The sequence below is a fragment of the Mustela lutreola genome, chromosome 3 (assembly GCF_030435805.1).
Source record: "Mustela lutreola isolate mMusLut2 chromosome 3, mMusLut2.pri, whole genome shotgun sequence".
Lineage (NCBI taxonomy): Eukaryota > Metazoa > Chordata > Mammalia > Carnivora > Mustelidae > Mustela > Mustela lutreola.
The window spans coordinates 62,679,002-62,693,320 of record NC_081292.1 but is presented as its reverse complement, the minus strand read 5'-3'; the positions used below and the strand labels follow the sequence as shown (position 1 = coordinate 62,693,320).

At 42.9% G+C, this 14,319-nt stretch overlaps 3 protein-coding genes across 4 annotated transcripts in view; 1 reads left to right on the top strand and 2 right to left on the bottom strand.

The window, feature by feature from the left end:
• TRAM1 (translocation associated membrane protein 1) overlaps window positions 1-7,491 on the bottom strand; it is a 36,091-nt gene extending 28,600 nt beyond the window's left edge. Inside the window, exon 1 of the mRNA XM_059166246.1 lies at window positions 7,177-7,491. Coding sequence (XP_059022229.1) covers window positions 7,177-7,299 — 123 coding nt within the window. The 5' untranslated portion in view covers window positions 7,300-7,491. The remainder of the gene's footprint in view (window positions 1-7,176) is intronic.
• A 23-nt stretch (window positions 7,492-7,514) lies between these two features.
• XKR9 (XK related 9) overlaps window positions 7,515-14,319 on the top strand; it is a 92,074-nt gene continuing 85,269 nt past the window's right edge. The window contains exon 1 of the mRNA XM_059166249.1: window positions 7,515-7,909. The gene's annotated coding sequence lies outside the window, so the exon portion shown is untranslated. The remainder of the gene's footprint in view (window positions 7,910-14,319) is intronic.
• LACTB2 (lactamase beta 2) overlaps window positions 9,370-14,319 on the bottom strand; it is a 43,114-nt gene continuing 38,164 nt past the window's right edge. For both annotated transcript variants that reach the window (XR_009351716.1, XR_009351719.1), the window contains one exon: window positions 9,370-13,126. The gene's annotated coding sequence lies outside the window, so the exon portion shown is untranslated. The remainder of the gene's footprint in view (window positions 13,127-14,319) is intronic.

Below are 14,319 nucleotides of genomic sequence, written 5' to 3'. Positions count from 1 at the left end.
CAAAAAGCACAAAGGTTAAATAGCAGCAAACAGAGGCCCCGCATGGATTCACATTAGTAAGCAGTAGAAAAACCTAGAAAACTTCTCAAGTGCTAGAAAGGGCCTTGTTTGTTGGACTAAATACTTTAGATTTATTTTGACACAAACTAGACAATTAGGAGGTGGGGGAAGTTCATTTGTGCTTTTTGGAAAGATCATGGATACACCTACGAGGTGGTCTTTCAAGCCCCCTCAAATTCATTCTCCACACTGCAACCAGAATCAGCTTCTGACCATGTTAACACCTTTCCACATGCCCATCCATCCCCCACCTCCACCCTAAAAATTCTTCTCTGGATTCCCATTCTTCCTAGGATAAAAAATACAATCTTTTTTTTTTTTTTTAAAGATTTTATTTATTCATTTATTTATTTACTTACTTATTTATTTGTTCACTTACTCAGAAAGCACGAGTATAGGGGGCAGAGAGAGATAGAAAGAATCCCAAGCAGACTCCTGGCTGAGTGCAGAACCCAATGTAGGGCTCGATCCCGCAACCCCGAGATCATGACCTGAGCCAAAATCAAGAGTCAGACGCTCAACTGACTGAGCTACCCAGGCACCCGAGGAACAACATTTTTAATGTGGCCCATACCGTAATCCACCACCCTTCCCCTCTGCCTCTCCACTCTTGACTCAGATCACTGCCTCCTGGATTCCTCCCATCACAGGGTCTATGCACATGCGATTCTATCTGAAACTCTGTTGAAAACCTTCCCCCTTCAGATCTCAGTTCGATCACACCTTTTCAAGAAAGCCTTTGTGAGATTAACAATTGTGTTCCTTTTTTAGAAAACACATACTCTCGGTGTGATAATATCACTAATTTCTGTCACACTCATTAGAAAGTAAGCTCCGTAAGAGCTAGGACCATGCCTGTTTCTTCACTGTATGTTTAGAGCACAGCATGGGGCCTGGCCCATGTTAAGTGACTGATCAATTCTGTTAATTAAATACTACATAAGACATAAACTGAAGTAAGTACACAAGTCAAATATAAGACTTCTGTAAGTGCCACATGAAACATAATAAGGCCTGATCTAAGGCAGTGGTAGTGGGACAGAGACAATACTTTTGAGGCAGAGTAAGGTGTGGGAGTGAGAGGGAAGAATCACAGATTATGTGAGAATACGTAATATCTTGAACAATGGGGTGAAAAGTAATACTATTAATAAAAATGTGGAATACAGGAGGAGCAGCAGCTTTTGGGGAAAAGAGAAAAAACGGAGTTTTAGATGGACTTAGATTTCTGTGAGATATTTGGGTGGAAAGAGGCAGATAAGCCTAAGCCTGGCACTCTGCAGGGAGATTCTTGCTTAAAGACTTGGGAGTCTCTACTTATAGTAGGTAGTACATTTACATATACATATACACATATAGTGGGGTACATAAATCATCTATGGAGACAGCATTGTGTTTGCAGAGAAGTAGGACAACATCACAACTGTGGCGTGGGCAGAGAAAAAGCTTGTGGCAAAATAAGAAGAAATGATCAGACAGGCAGAAAGAGAATGAAGACAGCTTGATGCCCCCAAGGCCAAGACGGAAACATTTCAAAAAGGTGTGGTTAATAAAGTCGAAATTTCAAAAGACACTTGGCAGGAAAAGAGTACAATGGACTGGACATTTTAAGAAGCCATCAGCAGTCATGGCTTGAGTGATTCCTATGAAGCAGTGAGAGTAAAAACTACACCACTGACTGAAGAACACAAGAGAAACAAAGTGGTATCCAGTGATGGATGCCAGATCAAGATTTATGTTGTTTTTATGAGACTGAGTGTATGTGGGGGCAATCAGGAAGATGCCAGGGAAAAGGAAGAAATTAAACATTTAAGGGGGTAATGGATAGAAAGATCTGGTAGGAAATAAAATGTAAGGATAGAGCTAGAAGTTAACCTCGAAGTTTTCTTCTTAAATGGGGAAGAAGGCAGTAATGGATAAGACAGATTCAAAAGGCAGGAAAAATGAAGAAACGCACATCTAGTAAATTCTTATTTTTCTCGTGGCAGAGAAAAAAAAGCAAAGCCATCTGCTAAGCATAATTAGGGACTTGAAAGATGAGTATTTATTTCATTCCTATAGGAAAGGAGCTGGCCAGGGAAAAGTAAAAAAGATCACTGGGTGTTACTGATGTCTGAGATTAGAAACTTTTGATCTGTAATATAATCTATCAGTACAAGTGTATGACTTTCTCTGGCAACCTTTAGCAATCCACAAATGCAGAAGCACAGAAAAGGCAGAGGGTGGGCTGAATCCACAGTTGGATATTTACAGGGCTAATATGGAGAAAAGACCAAGAGGGAGAGGGAGCTGAGGCCTGGGGAGTGTGGACAAGTAGTTAAAGTCTGTAGGGAGAGAGCAAAGCAATGAGGGAGCCAAAGCACCATAAAAGCTTAGACTAAGTGGACAGTCAGCACATGAGCAGCAGAATGAAGGAGGTGAAGCGACATGTAGGTTGTGGCTGAGCTCTGCTATACTGCAATTCAGAATCTGGAAACAACGCAAGCCTACGTGATAAAGTCCATTGTATGGCCACTCAAGTGAGTTGCTTAACCGTTGCAGATACAGAAAGGTCACCTGCATAGAAAAGGCCAGCAAGGGTTCTGGTACTACCATTTGGGTCATTCACATGAATGCATCAGAGCAGAATAATGGCATGAGTTTCCAGGGCAACACGGCTTTCATGTGATTATTTTTAATAAAGCTGACTGATGACCAAACTTCATTTTTTGATATCTTTATTCAGACTCCACATGTATCAACACATACATAGTGTCTCTATATACCTGTTTCTAGTTTAGAATATGAGGTCACCATTACTGTAGCTAAGAAAATTTCTCAGGAGCTCTTTACAAATGACAAGTGAAATTCTTCAAAGATACATTTAATATCAAATGCCAAAAGCAACAAAAATTAGATTATAGTTTTATGGTAGGTTTCCAAATAAAATTAAAATCTGGCCTCCAGCTACTTTAGCATGTGGCATTAAGTACAGCAAGAGGAAAAATACCACCTACACACCCCAAAAGTTTATAGAAAAATCATGCTACTAGCCATTTCCAGGCCTCCCTAAACCTCGCACTACAGCCAGCATTACTTTAAACTAATATTACAATCAATTAATAGGAAGACAAATTAGTTTGGAATAAAATAAGCTGCAGAAATATATAATACACTCAAAAGTAAAAATAACTGAGTTTATGACAGTTTTGGATATTGATTAACACTGCTTTCCACTTATAAGAAAAGAAAGAAACTTATTCAGATACATCTTAAACAGGCTCCACAAACTCTAAGGAATTATCTAATTCTATGTTGTATGTAATATCATGAATATCCTAATGTTTCCTTAATTAAGAGGTCATCAGTTTGAGGTTACTATTTTTTTCTTGTTCAAATTATATTGTACTTATTAGAGGCAGGTGTGATTTACTACATTGACTATATACCTAAAAGATAAAGACAATTTCTGAATATCACATTCTACTTCTCCATCACTTTAAGTTTAAATAAAATTATGTTCTTAAAAAATGAGATGGAAAGAAAATATGAGCATTAAGACGAGTCATTCTTAAAAATAAAAAAAAAAAAAAACAAAACCCAAACCCTCCAAAATGGTTCCAAGATTTGTTCCCCCAAATCAGCACAGCACAAACCACCTAGACTCCTGCAAAGAAGCTCCCTTCCAGAAGAAAATATTCCTCTTGGAAACCCCTAACTTCTCACTCCTCTTATCCTCGCCTGGATTCCCAAGCACCCTTCTATTTTTCAACTGTTCAAATTTTCCCAACTCAAATATGAAGCCATTAACCAAAGACCATGATTTGTATTATGTGGACAGATACTGACTGTAATTAAAACCATGATTTCAAAATTTACAATCAATTTTTGATAACATGAAGTTTCTTGGAAATCAAACTTAGATTTTTCCAAAACAGACCTTTTTTTTTTTTTTTTTTTTTAAAAATCAACCTTTTTCCATAGAATCTCTTTAGAAGCTAACCACAGGACACTTTTTTCACCGAAAAATGCTGTCTTCTATTTTCAACTTTGATAAATATCTAATGAATAATAATAGCTACTATTTATGGCATGGCTCCTGTAAACCAAGCACTGAACTAAAGCCATGATACACATTAGTTAATTTAATTCTCCTAGTAACCCAATGAGCCCTGTTTTACAGAAAGGAAACAAGTTCTGAGAAGTTAAATGATCTGCCCTAGGTCACCCAGGGAGCAAGCTGCGGAGCCCTAACTATTACCCCTAACTTGAACCCGGCCCCTTTAGCTACAATGTCTATGCTTCTACAGTATATTTATATTGATTTTTCATTTTAGTTAGTAATACAGTATCTGTTACCACTCCATCAATTTCTCCATAAATCCTCCGACATTTCCTCAATATATTTATACAAAAGCCTAAGAAGTTCTACTGCAAAAACATCAACTTCTCTATTATTCAAACACAAATACTGTAATTCTATAATTCTGCTAATTTTGAGATTCAGCAGCAATTATTTTAAAACTCAAACAGCCAAACTAACTTTGTCAATTTTTTTTTTTTTTTAAAGATTTTATTTATTTCTTTGACAGAGAGAGATCACAAGCAGGCAAGAGGCAGACAGAGAGAGAGGAAGGGAAGCAGGCTCCCTGCTGAGCAGAGAGCCAGATGTGGGACTGGACCCCAGGACCCTGAGATCATGACCTGAGCCGAAGGCAGCGGCTTAACCCACTGAGCCACCCAGGCGCCCCTAACTTTGTCAATTTTTCCTGATATGTATATAACATGCACTCAAATCCTAAAACTTTAACATGTGGTAAGAAACAAATACAACTTGCACAAACTTCCCTCTTCCATATCTTACATTCTCTTTTGAACTAAAAGCTTCTATTTAGATCTTTGTTGTGTCTATTTAGATTTATAAATTTTGTAGATTTACACAGAAATAAAAATCCACTCTCTATTATAAAAAAATCACTGACATGGGGCGGCTGGGTGGCTCCGTCATTTAGTCCTTTGATTTTGGCTCATGTCAAGATCTCAGGGTTGTGAGACTGAGCCCCATGGAAGGCTCCATGTTCAGCAGAAAGTCAGCTTGCCTTCTCCCTCTGCTCCTCCCTGCGGCCACCCCTCCCCAACTTAAAGAAATAAAATCTTAAAAAAAAAAAATCACTGATATGTGAGGCAAAGTATAGGTGGTGAACTTCCCTAGAAATGTAGTAAGAGACTGTGAAATCTTTTACAAAAAAGCAAAGTTATACCATTTCTAAGTGTTGGGATTTCTGATTAATATTCCATTTCACTCAAAGCACTGTAAATATACCCTGCAGGTAATATTATTCTTAGATTAGATTTTTAGAGTCAGAATTCTTACCATATGGAGATGGGTTATGACAAGTTTTATAAAATTGTTGAATATACTGTACTTAACAAAGGTATTACTTCTAATATCAAAATAGAAAGTATATAGAAACAAAATTCAGAAAGTGAGTACAAATGTTTAGAATTGCACTTTTAATATGATACGCTCATATAGTACTTTAAACAACCATGAGCCGCAGTCACACCATATTATCTGATCCTTATAACCTAACAATGGCTGTGAGAATACCACAGGTGCTGTTATTTCCTTAGGTTGAAAAACTGAGGCTTAGACTTGGGTCACCTGATAGGTAAGTAGCACAGGGCCAGCCTAAAAGCGTGGGACATATGTTAGTTTCCTTCTTCTACCTTCAGTTCCATCATACCCACTGCCCCCTTAGCAGGGGGCTCAGCAGAATAAATGGCACTGTCAGGAATAAAAACATCTGTGTAGATCCAGAAAAGCCTATCAGAAGAGAAGCACAAGTAAACTAAAATTTTAAGTTATCTAATAACATTTATAAAACCCACGTGGACGCCACTTAAAAATTTTATTCATCTTAGTCATAAAAAACCGTATTCAGCTGTCACTGGCAGTCTCATTCTACTAGTTTTTCTCACGAATTTTTAATATCATTCATCCATCAAATACTTTTTAAGCACCTACTATGTCCCAGGTGCTATTCTGGGCACTGGGAACAGCGTAATAAAACCTCAGTTTCTGCCCTCACTGAGGTTATATTCCAGGAGGAGAGAGACAAACAATTCACAAGTAAAATAACTAGTGTATTTAATGGGGCAGAGCATCTATACAGAGAAATTTAGAAGTTCAAGAAGATAAGGAATGGGCGTGTGTACTGAGGAGCGAGGGAAAGAAAACCGTAGGATGTTATATACACGTTCACCTTGCAAAGTTTATTACCCACATTCAACAGCTGTTAAATAAGTCATCAAAATACTAGATATGTGGGAAGAGAATTTACACACTCCTGACATTTCCATCCTCTCCTACTTCACGAAACAAAAAGGGAATCACTCGGCTTCTTGGCACTGCTGTTCAGAAGCGAGATATACGGATCAGACCTTGTTCAAGGGAAAAGCAAAAGCACGGCAAAAAGTTCGGCAAGTGGCAATAATACCAGTTCGGGAGAGAAGAATGAAAACAATCGGGTGTGCCTCAGTGTGCCGAACTCGTGGCGATCACTCGCTGCCCCGGGCCACCGCCCTTCAAAGAGGGAGCGGACGCCCGGTTCCGTCGGTTTCGCGTTCATCCCTGACTCGGTCCCACAGGCGCCCCCCGCCCCCCCGGCCCACCGCCAGGCCTGGCCTCCACTCCTCTCCGGCCCTCGCCCGCCGGACGCACTCGGCCCCCAGGGCCGACCACCCGCCCGCCCGGAGCCAGCTCGGCAGCGCAGGGGCCGCCCCCGCCGCCCGCCGGCCCCTCGCCGGCTGCCACGTAACCCTTCGCGGGAACCAGGAACTGCGCGGCGCGGCCGACGGGAGGGGACGGGGGCGGGGGTGGGGTGTGCGCGGCGGCTAAGGGGGCGACGCGGCGGCCCCCCGGTCCTGCGGGCGGCGGCCAGGCCTGCCGGGGCTCGGCAGCCCGAAGCCGGCGCGGGGCACGGCAGGGCAGGGCAGGGCAGGCCTCCACCTCGGGGTCCGGGGGGCCGGTACCTCCCCCTCCCCGTCCGGTCCCCCGCGGTCGTGGGCCGAGGGGCCAAGGCTGGCAGCCCGAGGAGGGAGCGACGGGGCGGTTGGGGCGCGGGACGGACTCACCTCGAACATGAGCCCCAGAAGGAAGACCATCGCCACACAGGAGACGATGTCCGCGTGATTCTGCAGGATGAATTCGTGGCTCAGGACCGGGGGGCTCTTAGTGCTTTTCTTGCGAATCGCCATGGTGAAGCCACCGCCCGTGCCTGCAGGTGCTCCTCCCCGGCTCCGCTCTTTCCAGCTGCTCACCGACTAGCTGCCGCCGCCGCCGCCTCCCCCTGGCTGCTCCTCACAGCCCTGCCGCTGCCGCTCGCTGGGGCTTCACTTCCCATCCCACAGCCAGTACGCAGCCGCCGGGGCCGCCCGGAAAAAAAAAAAAAAAAAAAGGCAAGCAAGCCCACAGCGGGGGTGAGCATGCGCACCCGGGAGACGGCGCTCGCTCGTGCCGGGGTCGCCCCTGCGAGCCCACAGCGCCGCCTGGGGACCGGAGGCCGTCGGCCCACGGCCTCTCCTGGGTAAGGAATCAGAGCGGCACGCCCACTGCTCGGCTCCAGGATGGATGTTGGCAGTCGTTTGAGGCGCGAGCTTTCTGCGCTGAGTTAACAGGCTGAGTCCGCGGCGGGTCGAGAATGGCCACGTGCTGTGGCGTGCATGGCCGAAAGCATTGCCTTCCCGCCCTCCTGGGCTCTCTGGGCTTGGGTGTCAGTGCTTGCTTTCATATAGATTGTCACTTCTTGTAAGCCACAGCCACCACCACGGTAATCAAAACATGGGACTACAGTCTCACTACACAAGGGTAAGGTGACTTCTTCAGTTTTAGTGTTTTAAATATTAACTTCAGAGTTATTTTATTTTATTTTATTTTAAGATTTTATTTATTTGACAGATCGCAAGTAGGCAGAGAGGCAGAGAGAGAGAGGAGGAAGCAGGCTACTCGCTGAGCAGAGAGCCCGATGCCAGGTTCGATCCCAGGACCGTGGGATCATGACCTGAGCCAAAGGCATTGGCCTAACCCACTAAGCCACCCAGGTGCCCCCAGAGTTATTTTAAACACTGTTGGGGACTTAAAAAAAACACTTGTTGAAAGCTTGAACTAGTTTTTGTTTTTTTCTTTTTCTTTTCTTTTTTTTTTTTTTTTAAATTAACAGTTCCTGTTCAGTCCCACCTACATCCCCATCCCTCCCTGCCTCTCACTGAAGACAATCAGAATTTGTTTGGGTTTACTTGCCCGATACTTATTAACATTTCTTAGTAATCTAGAGAGATGGTACAAAAGGTTTGTGGAAAAGACAGATCTTCCTCTTTCATCTTTCTACCCAAACCAAGACTCCTTTGTGTTCTTTCTCTTAAATCGCACCACTCTTTACCTGTTTGCCAAATCCAGAAACCACAGTCATCCTGGATTGATACCTTTCAGCATCCTTCCATATCCAAACTATTATCACACTCAGGTAATTCTATTCTTTTTCCCCCTTACCACTGCCACAGCCTCAGGAGGAGACTTATCTTTCAGCTACAAAATTCTCGACAACTTTGTTGAATTGCTGAGTGGTTTAAGATGATGGGTTTTTGAGTCAGAATTCTGCCACTTATTACCTGAATGGCGGTAGACAAGCTACTTAATCTGAGAGACTCGATTTCCTCATTTATTTATGTATTCATTTATTCAAAAAATATTGAGTATCTACCCATACGCTAGGAAACTGGGGATACAGAACTGAATGGAAAATACAAATGAATCTGTTCTTAGGAGCTTTCATTCTAGAGAGGGGAGAGGATCTTTAAACAGGATTTAAAAAGTGAAACAGGTTAAGTTGAGATGAGGGTCTTGGAGAAAAATAAAGGGAATAGGGAAAGCATGGGGAGGTTACAGTTGCCTGAAGACCTTAAGGAGGCAAGGGACCAAGCATTACAGCTATCATTTATAAAGAGAAGGCACTTGTAGTTAACATGTGATGCATTTACATAAGATGATTCCTGGAAAGTACTTAGTAGAGAGTTAGGGCTCTCTACATTTTAGCTGTTGTTACTGTTCTCTATTCTGGTCAAGTGATTACTAGTTTCACTTACCTCCAAATCACCTTTCAGTTTTTACGTTAGAATGATGCATCTAACAGGTACAAAAATTTTTGATGGTTTTCCTTTTCCTTCATGGATAGCTAGGAGTACTGAACAGCCCTTCATGATTGGACCCTTGCCTACACAGACAGGCTCAAACCCAATCTCAGTGTGAGCATTTCTGACCCCACACCTCTAGATCACGCTCTCTTCCCTTGCTCCCCCCAGCTTTGTGTCTGCTGCTGCTTCTGTCTGGAATGTTTTCTCCTATCCTCTTCATAGACCCAGCCTGCTCCCACTGAGCCGTCAAATCTCATTCATGTGTGATCTCTTTGAAACCTTTGCTTACTTCTACGACTGATCTAGGCATTTGTCTCTTAGGATTCAACTGTATATATATATATATATATATATATATATATATATATATATATATATTTTTTTTTTTTTGGTAAAGATTTTATTTGTTTATTTGACAGAGAGAGACACGGCAACGGAGGGAACACAAGCAGGCAGAGTGGGAGAGGGAGAAGCAGGCTTCCCACCAAGCAGGGAGCCTGATGCGGGACTCAATCCCAGGATCCTGGGATCATGACCTGAGCTGAAGGCAGAGGCTTAAGGATGAGCCACCCAGGAGCCCCTCAACTGTATTTTTTGAATACACATTTTAAAATTTTAAGTTAAAATTTTTTTAACTTAAAAAATTTTAAGTTTATAATTTTTATCACATAGTTCACCTATTTCAAGTGTACAATTTGGTGGTTTTTAGAACATTAACAAAGTTGTGCAGCCATCCCCATATTCTAACTTTAGAGCTTTTTTATCACCCTCCAAAAAAATCTTGTACATGTTACCACTCACTTTCCATTTTCCCTCACGGACTTGGCAGTCCTTGGCAACCGCTCATCTTAGTGCCTCTCTAGATTTGCCTATTCTGACATTCCACATACATAGAACTGTGGTCTTTTCTGACTGGCTTCTTTTACTTAAGATAAATGAGGGTTTTGAGGATCAGCCGCGGTGTAGCATATATCAGTATTTTGTTTCTTTTTATGGGCAAAACAATAGTGTATGGATATATCACATATTATTTATCCATTTATCAGTTCACAGACATTTAGTTTGTTTCTCCCTTTTGGTGATTGTGAGTAATGCTGCTGTGAGCATTAGCGTGTAGGTTTTATAGGGACTTTTGTTTTGGATGTCCACCTAGAGTTGCTGGTCACATGACAATTTTATGTTTTACTTTTTGAGAAACTGTCAGACTGATTTCCAAAGGTGCTGCACCATTTTACCATCCCACTAGCAATGTCTGGGGGTTCTAGTCTCTACTCAACCTTGCCACTATTTGTTATTTTTCTATCGAGTAATTTTATCCATCCCAGTGGTTTAAGGTTGCTTCTTATTATGTCTTAGATGTGCATTTCCCTACTAATGCTGTTGATTCTTAGCCATTTCATGCGCTTGCTAGCCATTTGTATATCTTTGGAGAAATGTCTCTTTAAATCCTTTGCTATATTCTGGGTTATTATTATTTTTTAATTCATTCAGTTATGAGTTTTTAAGATATATTCTAGATACGAGTCCCTTTTAGATAACCTGATTTGAAAACATTTTCTCCTAGTGTGTTTGTCTTTCTGTTTTCTTGATGGTGTTCTTTGAAGCACCAAAGTTTTTAATTTTGGTGAAGCCCAATTGAACTGTGTTCTATTTTATCATTTGCTCTTTGTGTACTAAGATATCATTGCTTATGGGCCCTGGATGGCTCAGTCGGTTAAGCAGTTAAATGTCTGCCTCCTGCTTGGGTCGAGATCTCAGAGTCCAGGGATGGCATGGGCTATCTGCTCAGTGGGGAGCCTGCTTCTTCCTCTGCCTTTGCTGCCCCACTCCTGCTTGTGGTCTCCCTCTTACTTCACTCTCTTTCTCCAATAAATAAATAAAATCTTAAAAAGAAGTTATTTAACGCAAGATGACAGAGGTTTGCTTGTTTTTTCTAAGAACCTTACAGTTTTAGTTTTTGCATTTGAGTCTATGATAATTTAGTTGTATTTTGTGCAACTTCTGATCGCTTCTGTTTTCTCAGTAAAATATGAAATGAAGTCATCAGGAGTGGGGATGAGGTTTGAAGAGAGAATGGTGTTAAACTATGGGAGGGTGAATGGATTGGGGGAACATAATCAGACAGCAGAGGCTCCTTGAGACTTGTGGACATAAATTCAAAGTGAGACTTGTCTGCAGCCACACCCCCTGCTTGGATCCAGGTGTGGAGAAGGCAGAAAGCTGGGTTTTGCAAGGCCCGAGTGGCAGAGGGACAAGGATGTTGAGGATATTTGCAGATAAGGGCAGAGCTAATTAAGTGAACACTGTGAGGGGTGGTTGTGTCCCATCCTCTATCACTTTCCAGCCCGCAGTCCACCCTTTCCTGCTGTGAAAGGCAAACTTTTGCAGACTGCATCCCTGAGGCTTTCTTGCCCTCTGACTTCTAGTAAACTTTGGCCAAGGGAAGGCACTGGTCAAAAAGTCAGAGGAGAGTTTTGGGGATTTATTGTCCCTGATTCCTCGTTGCTTTACTGTTTCTGGAGTGCCTGTGTTTTTCTGTGGTCAGCCCTTGTCATGTAACCTTTCTCTCACTGTTTGGCTCTCCCTGGGCTCAGTGAGCTCATTCTCTCCCTGGCCTCTTCAGGCTGTTGGTGGTAATGGCTTTCCACACCCCCAGTCATCAGAAGCTTCCCTATCTCTTGTTCATTCCCTCTACCTGCCCACTCCTCCGTGAAGTGGCACTTTGTCAAACCCTCTCCAAATAAATCCATCTGAACATGCCTCTATTCCTTGCCAGTTCTGACAGATGCAGAGAAACAGTGCTAGGGCCTCTGAGTGGGGGGCGCCCATGGGGTTGAAGATGGCTGGAGTGGAACTAGTTGGTTAAGAAGGACGTAGTCAGGGAGTTGGATGCTGGGAGTGAGTTCAGATGCTGTGCAGTCATTGGCCAGGAGATGGCAAAGGCATGATGGAGGGAGGGAGTACTGAGGTAGATGGAGAAGGAATGCATTGGAAGTGGGGAGTCAAGGCACCAGGAGGCTAGGATGCTTGACACACGATTTACATGGATGTTCAGTCACCAAGAATGACTGGAGGAGTAGAATGGGAAGGGAGCCAGGGAATGAGCCAGGTGCTAACGTCTGACATAAATGAAGAGGAGTCCGAGAGTTTAGCAGATGATTACCACAGGGGGATAGTGGGTGGTATAGTTGGAGGGCATGGGCTTCCAGAAGAGCTGGGGTTTTTGAGCGAGGGAGGAAAACTGTCATCAGCCATAAGGATCATGAAAAACACCCACTCCACCCCTGGTGGTATGTGAGGAGCGGGAGGGAAGAAACAGCCACCTCTTGACAAGGCACTAAGGAAAGCAGGTTTCAGTTTTCAGTCAGAGCTGTAGCCGGGTTTCTGCATAAGAGGGTGAAGAAAATATACAGAAAGCAGTGGAACGTGCAGAGGATTTGGCAGTTGACACAGCTGGGGTCCCAGGGGATAAAGTAGAAGGGTTTAGGGGCGAGGGGCATGGCTTTTAGTTTAAGTCAGCAAAGGGATGAGCAGAATCATGTGGGGAAAGAGAAGATGGTGACAATGGATGACTCTGGAGGTTTGCTTCTGGAGGGTACCAAGGTGGAGAGTGTTTCAGTATATGGTGGAATTATTTTCATGGTCATTTAGGGGAAAGCAGGGAATCTGTTCTAATTTCAACTTTCTTTGTAGAATTGGCCTCTTAAGCAGTTTGTAAGGAGCGGTGACCAGCATTGAATCCTCTCAGAGTGGGTCATGGTAGTGGGGAACTTTGTCTTACCAAGATCCTTGGGTTTCTGAAGGCTTGTTTCAAGCAGATTGGTTGCTCAGGTATGTCCCACTCTGGGACCGATAGAAGCGAGGATGAAGTGGGACTGTTGCATTTCCACCTCTCCTAGATGCCAGAAGGATAAAGGATGAGGAACTATTTGTTGCATGCCTACTACGTTACAGGTATTTTGCTTTCACATGGGTCAAAGCATTTAGTCTTCATGAAAACCCTATGAAATAGGTGTTATTATTTTAATTTTAACAGGGAAACTGAGGCTCAGAGAGGTTAAATAATTTGCCCCAAGTCATGGGGCTGGTAATCTGTTTGCCAAACCCTTTCTTGTTTCATGTAAGTGCTCCTCCAGAAGCTTCACTTAGCAGGAAAAGGTTGAACTTGTAGGGAGAAATGACTATCAACCTTAATCATTCCAGAGGATAGTCCTGCCCTGATGGAAACACAGCACTTTTTTTTTTTTTAAAGCAGGTCATTGATCTGTTTACATGCCATTGTTATATGATTTACAGTAAATATTTAAAATATAAAGTTGCATTCAGATGTAAGGAAGAAATTATATTTCTATGAGGAAGCAAATTCACTCCATTAATAGTTGGAAATTATATATTTTCCTTGAGTATAATTTTTACTGCTGTGGAAATAATAAACACAATTCATAATGCTGTGTTGTTATTAGTAGGAAAGATTGGCAGGAGATGACACATCACACTTGGAGGGGGTTGAGGGAGAGCTGGCTGGTAATGGTTATGAAAGTCTGTGAGCCATCTAAAGCACCCTGTGTCCCGCTAGGGTTAGGACTGTAATCTTCTGCCTCTAGAAGCTTAAGGGCCCAGGGTAGACTTTCTCGCCTTTAACCTATAACTTATTTCACTTTATTTAATTTTGCCTTAGTTAACACATCAGGGGCCTGAGTCAAAGCTTCTCTGGGAGAAGGGAGATCAGTTTCAGAAAGTGGTGCAAAGTGAAGATAGGGAAACAAGAGTGGACATGCTTCCAAGAAGTTTAGCTTTGACGAGGAAGAGAGAGCAAGGAATAAAGGATCCAGGTAGGGTTTGTGTTTGCTTTTGAATGATGTGGGAGTTATGCATGTTTAGATGACAAGAAGGAGGGATGAGAGGGAGAGGTTGAAGACACTGGGGCAATGGGAAGACGTGGGAAGGGACTGAGGTCTCTGTGGTTTGGGATCCACCAGAACATAGGTAGAGAATTCCATTTACATAGGAGGGGACACCAGTTTTCACACGGAAAGGAAGGAGTAAAGGTCAGTAGAGACAAGGCAGTCATGGATCTGAGAGTGGAGG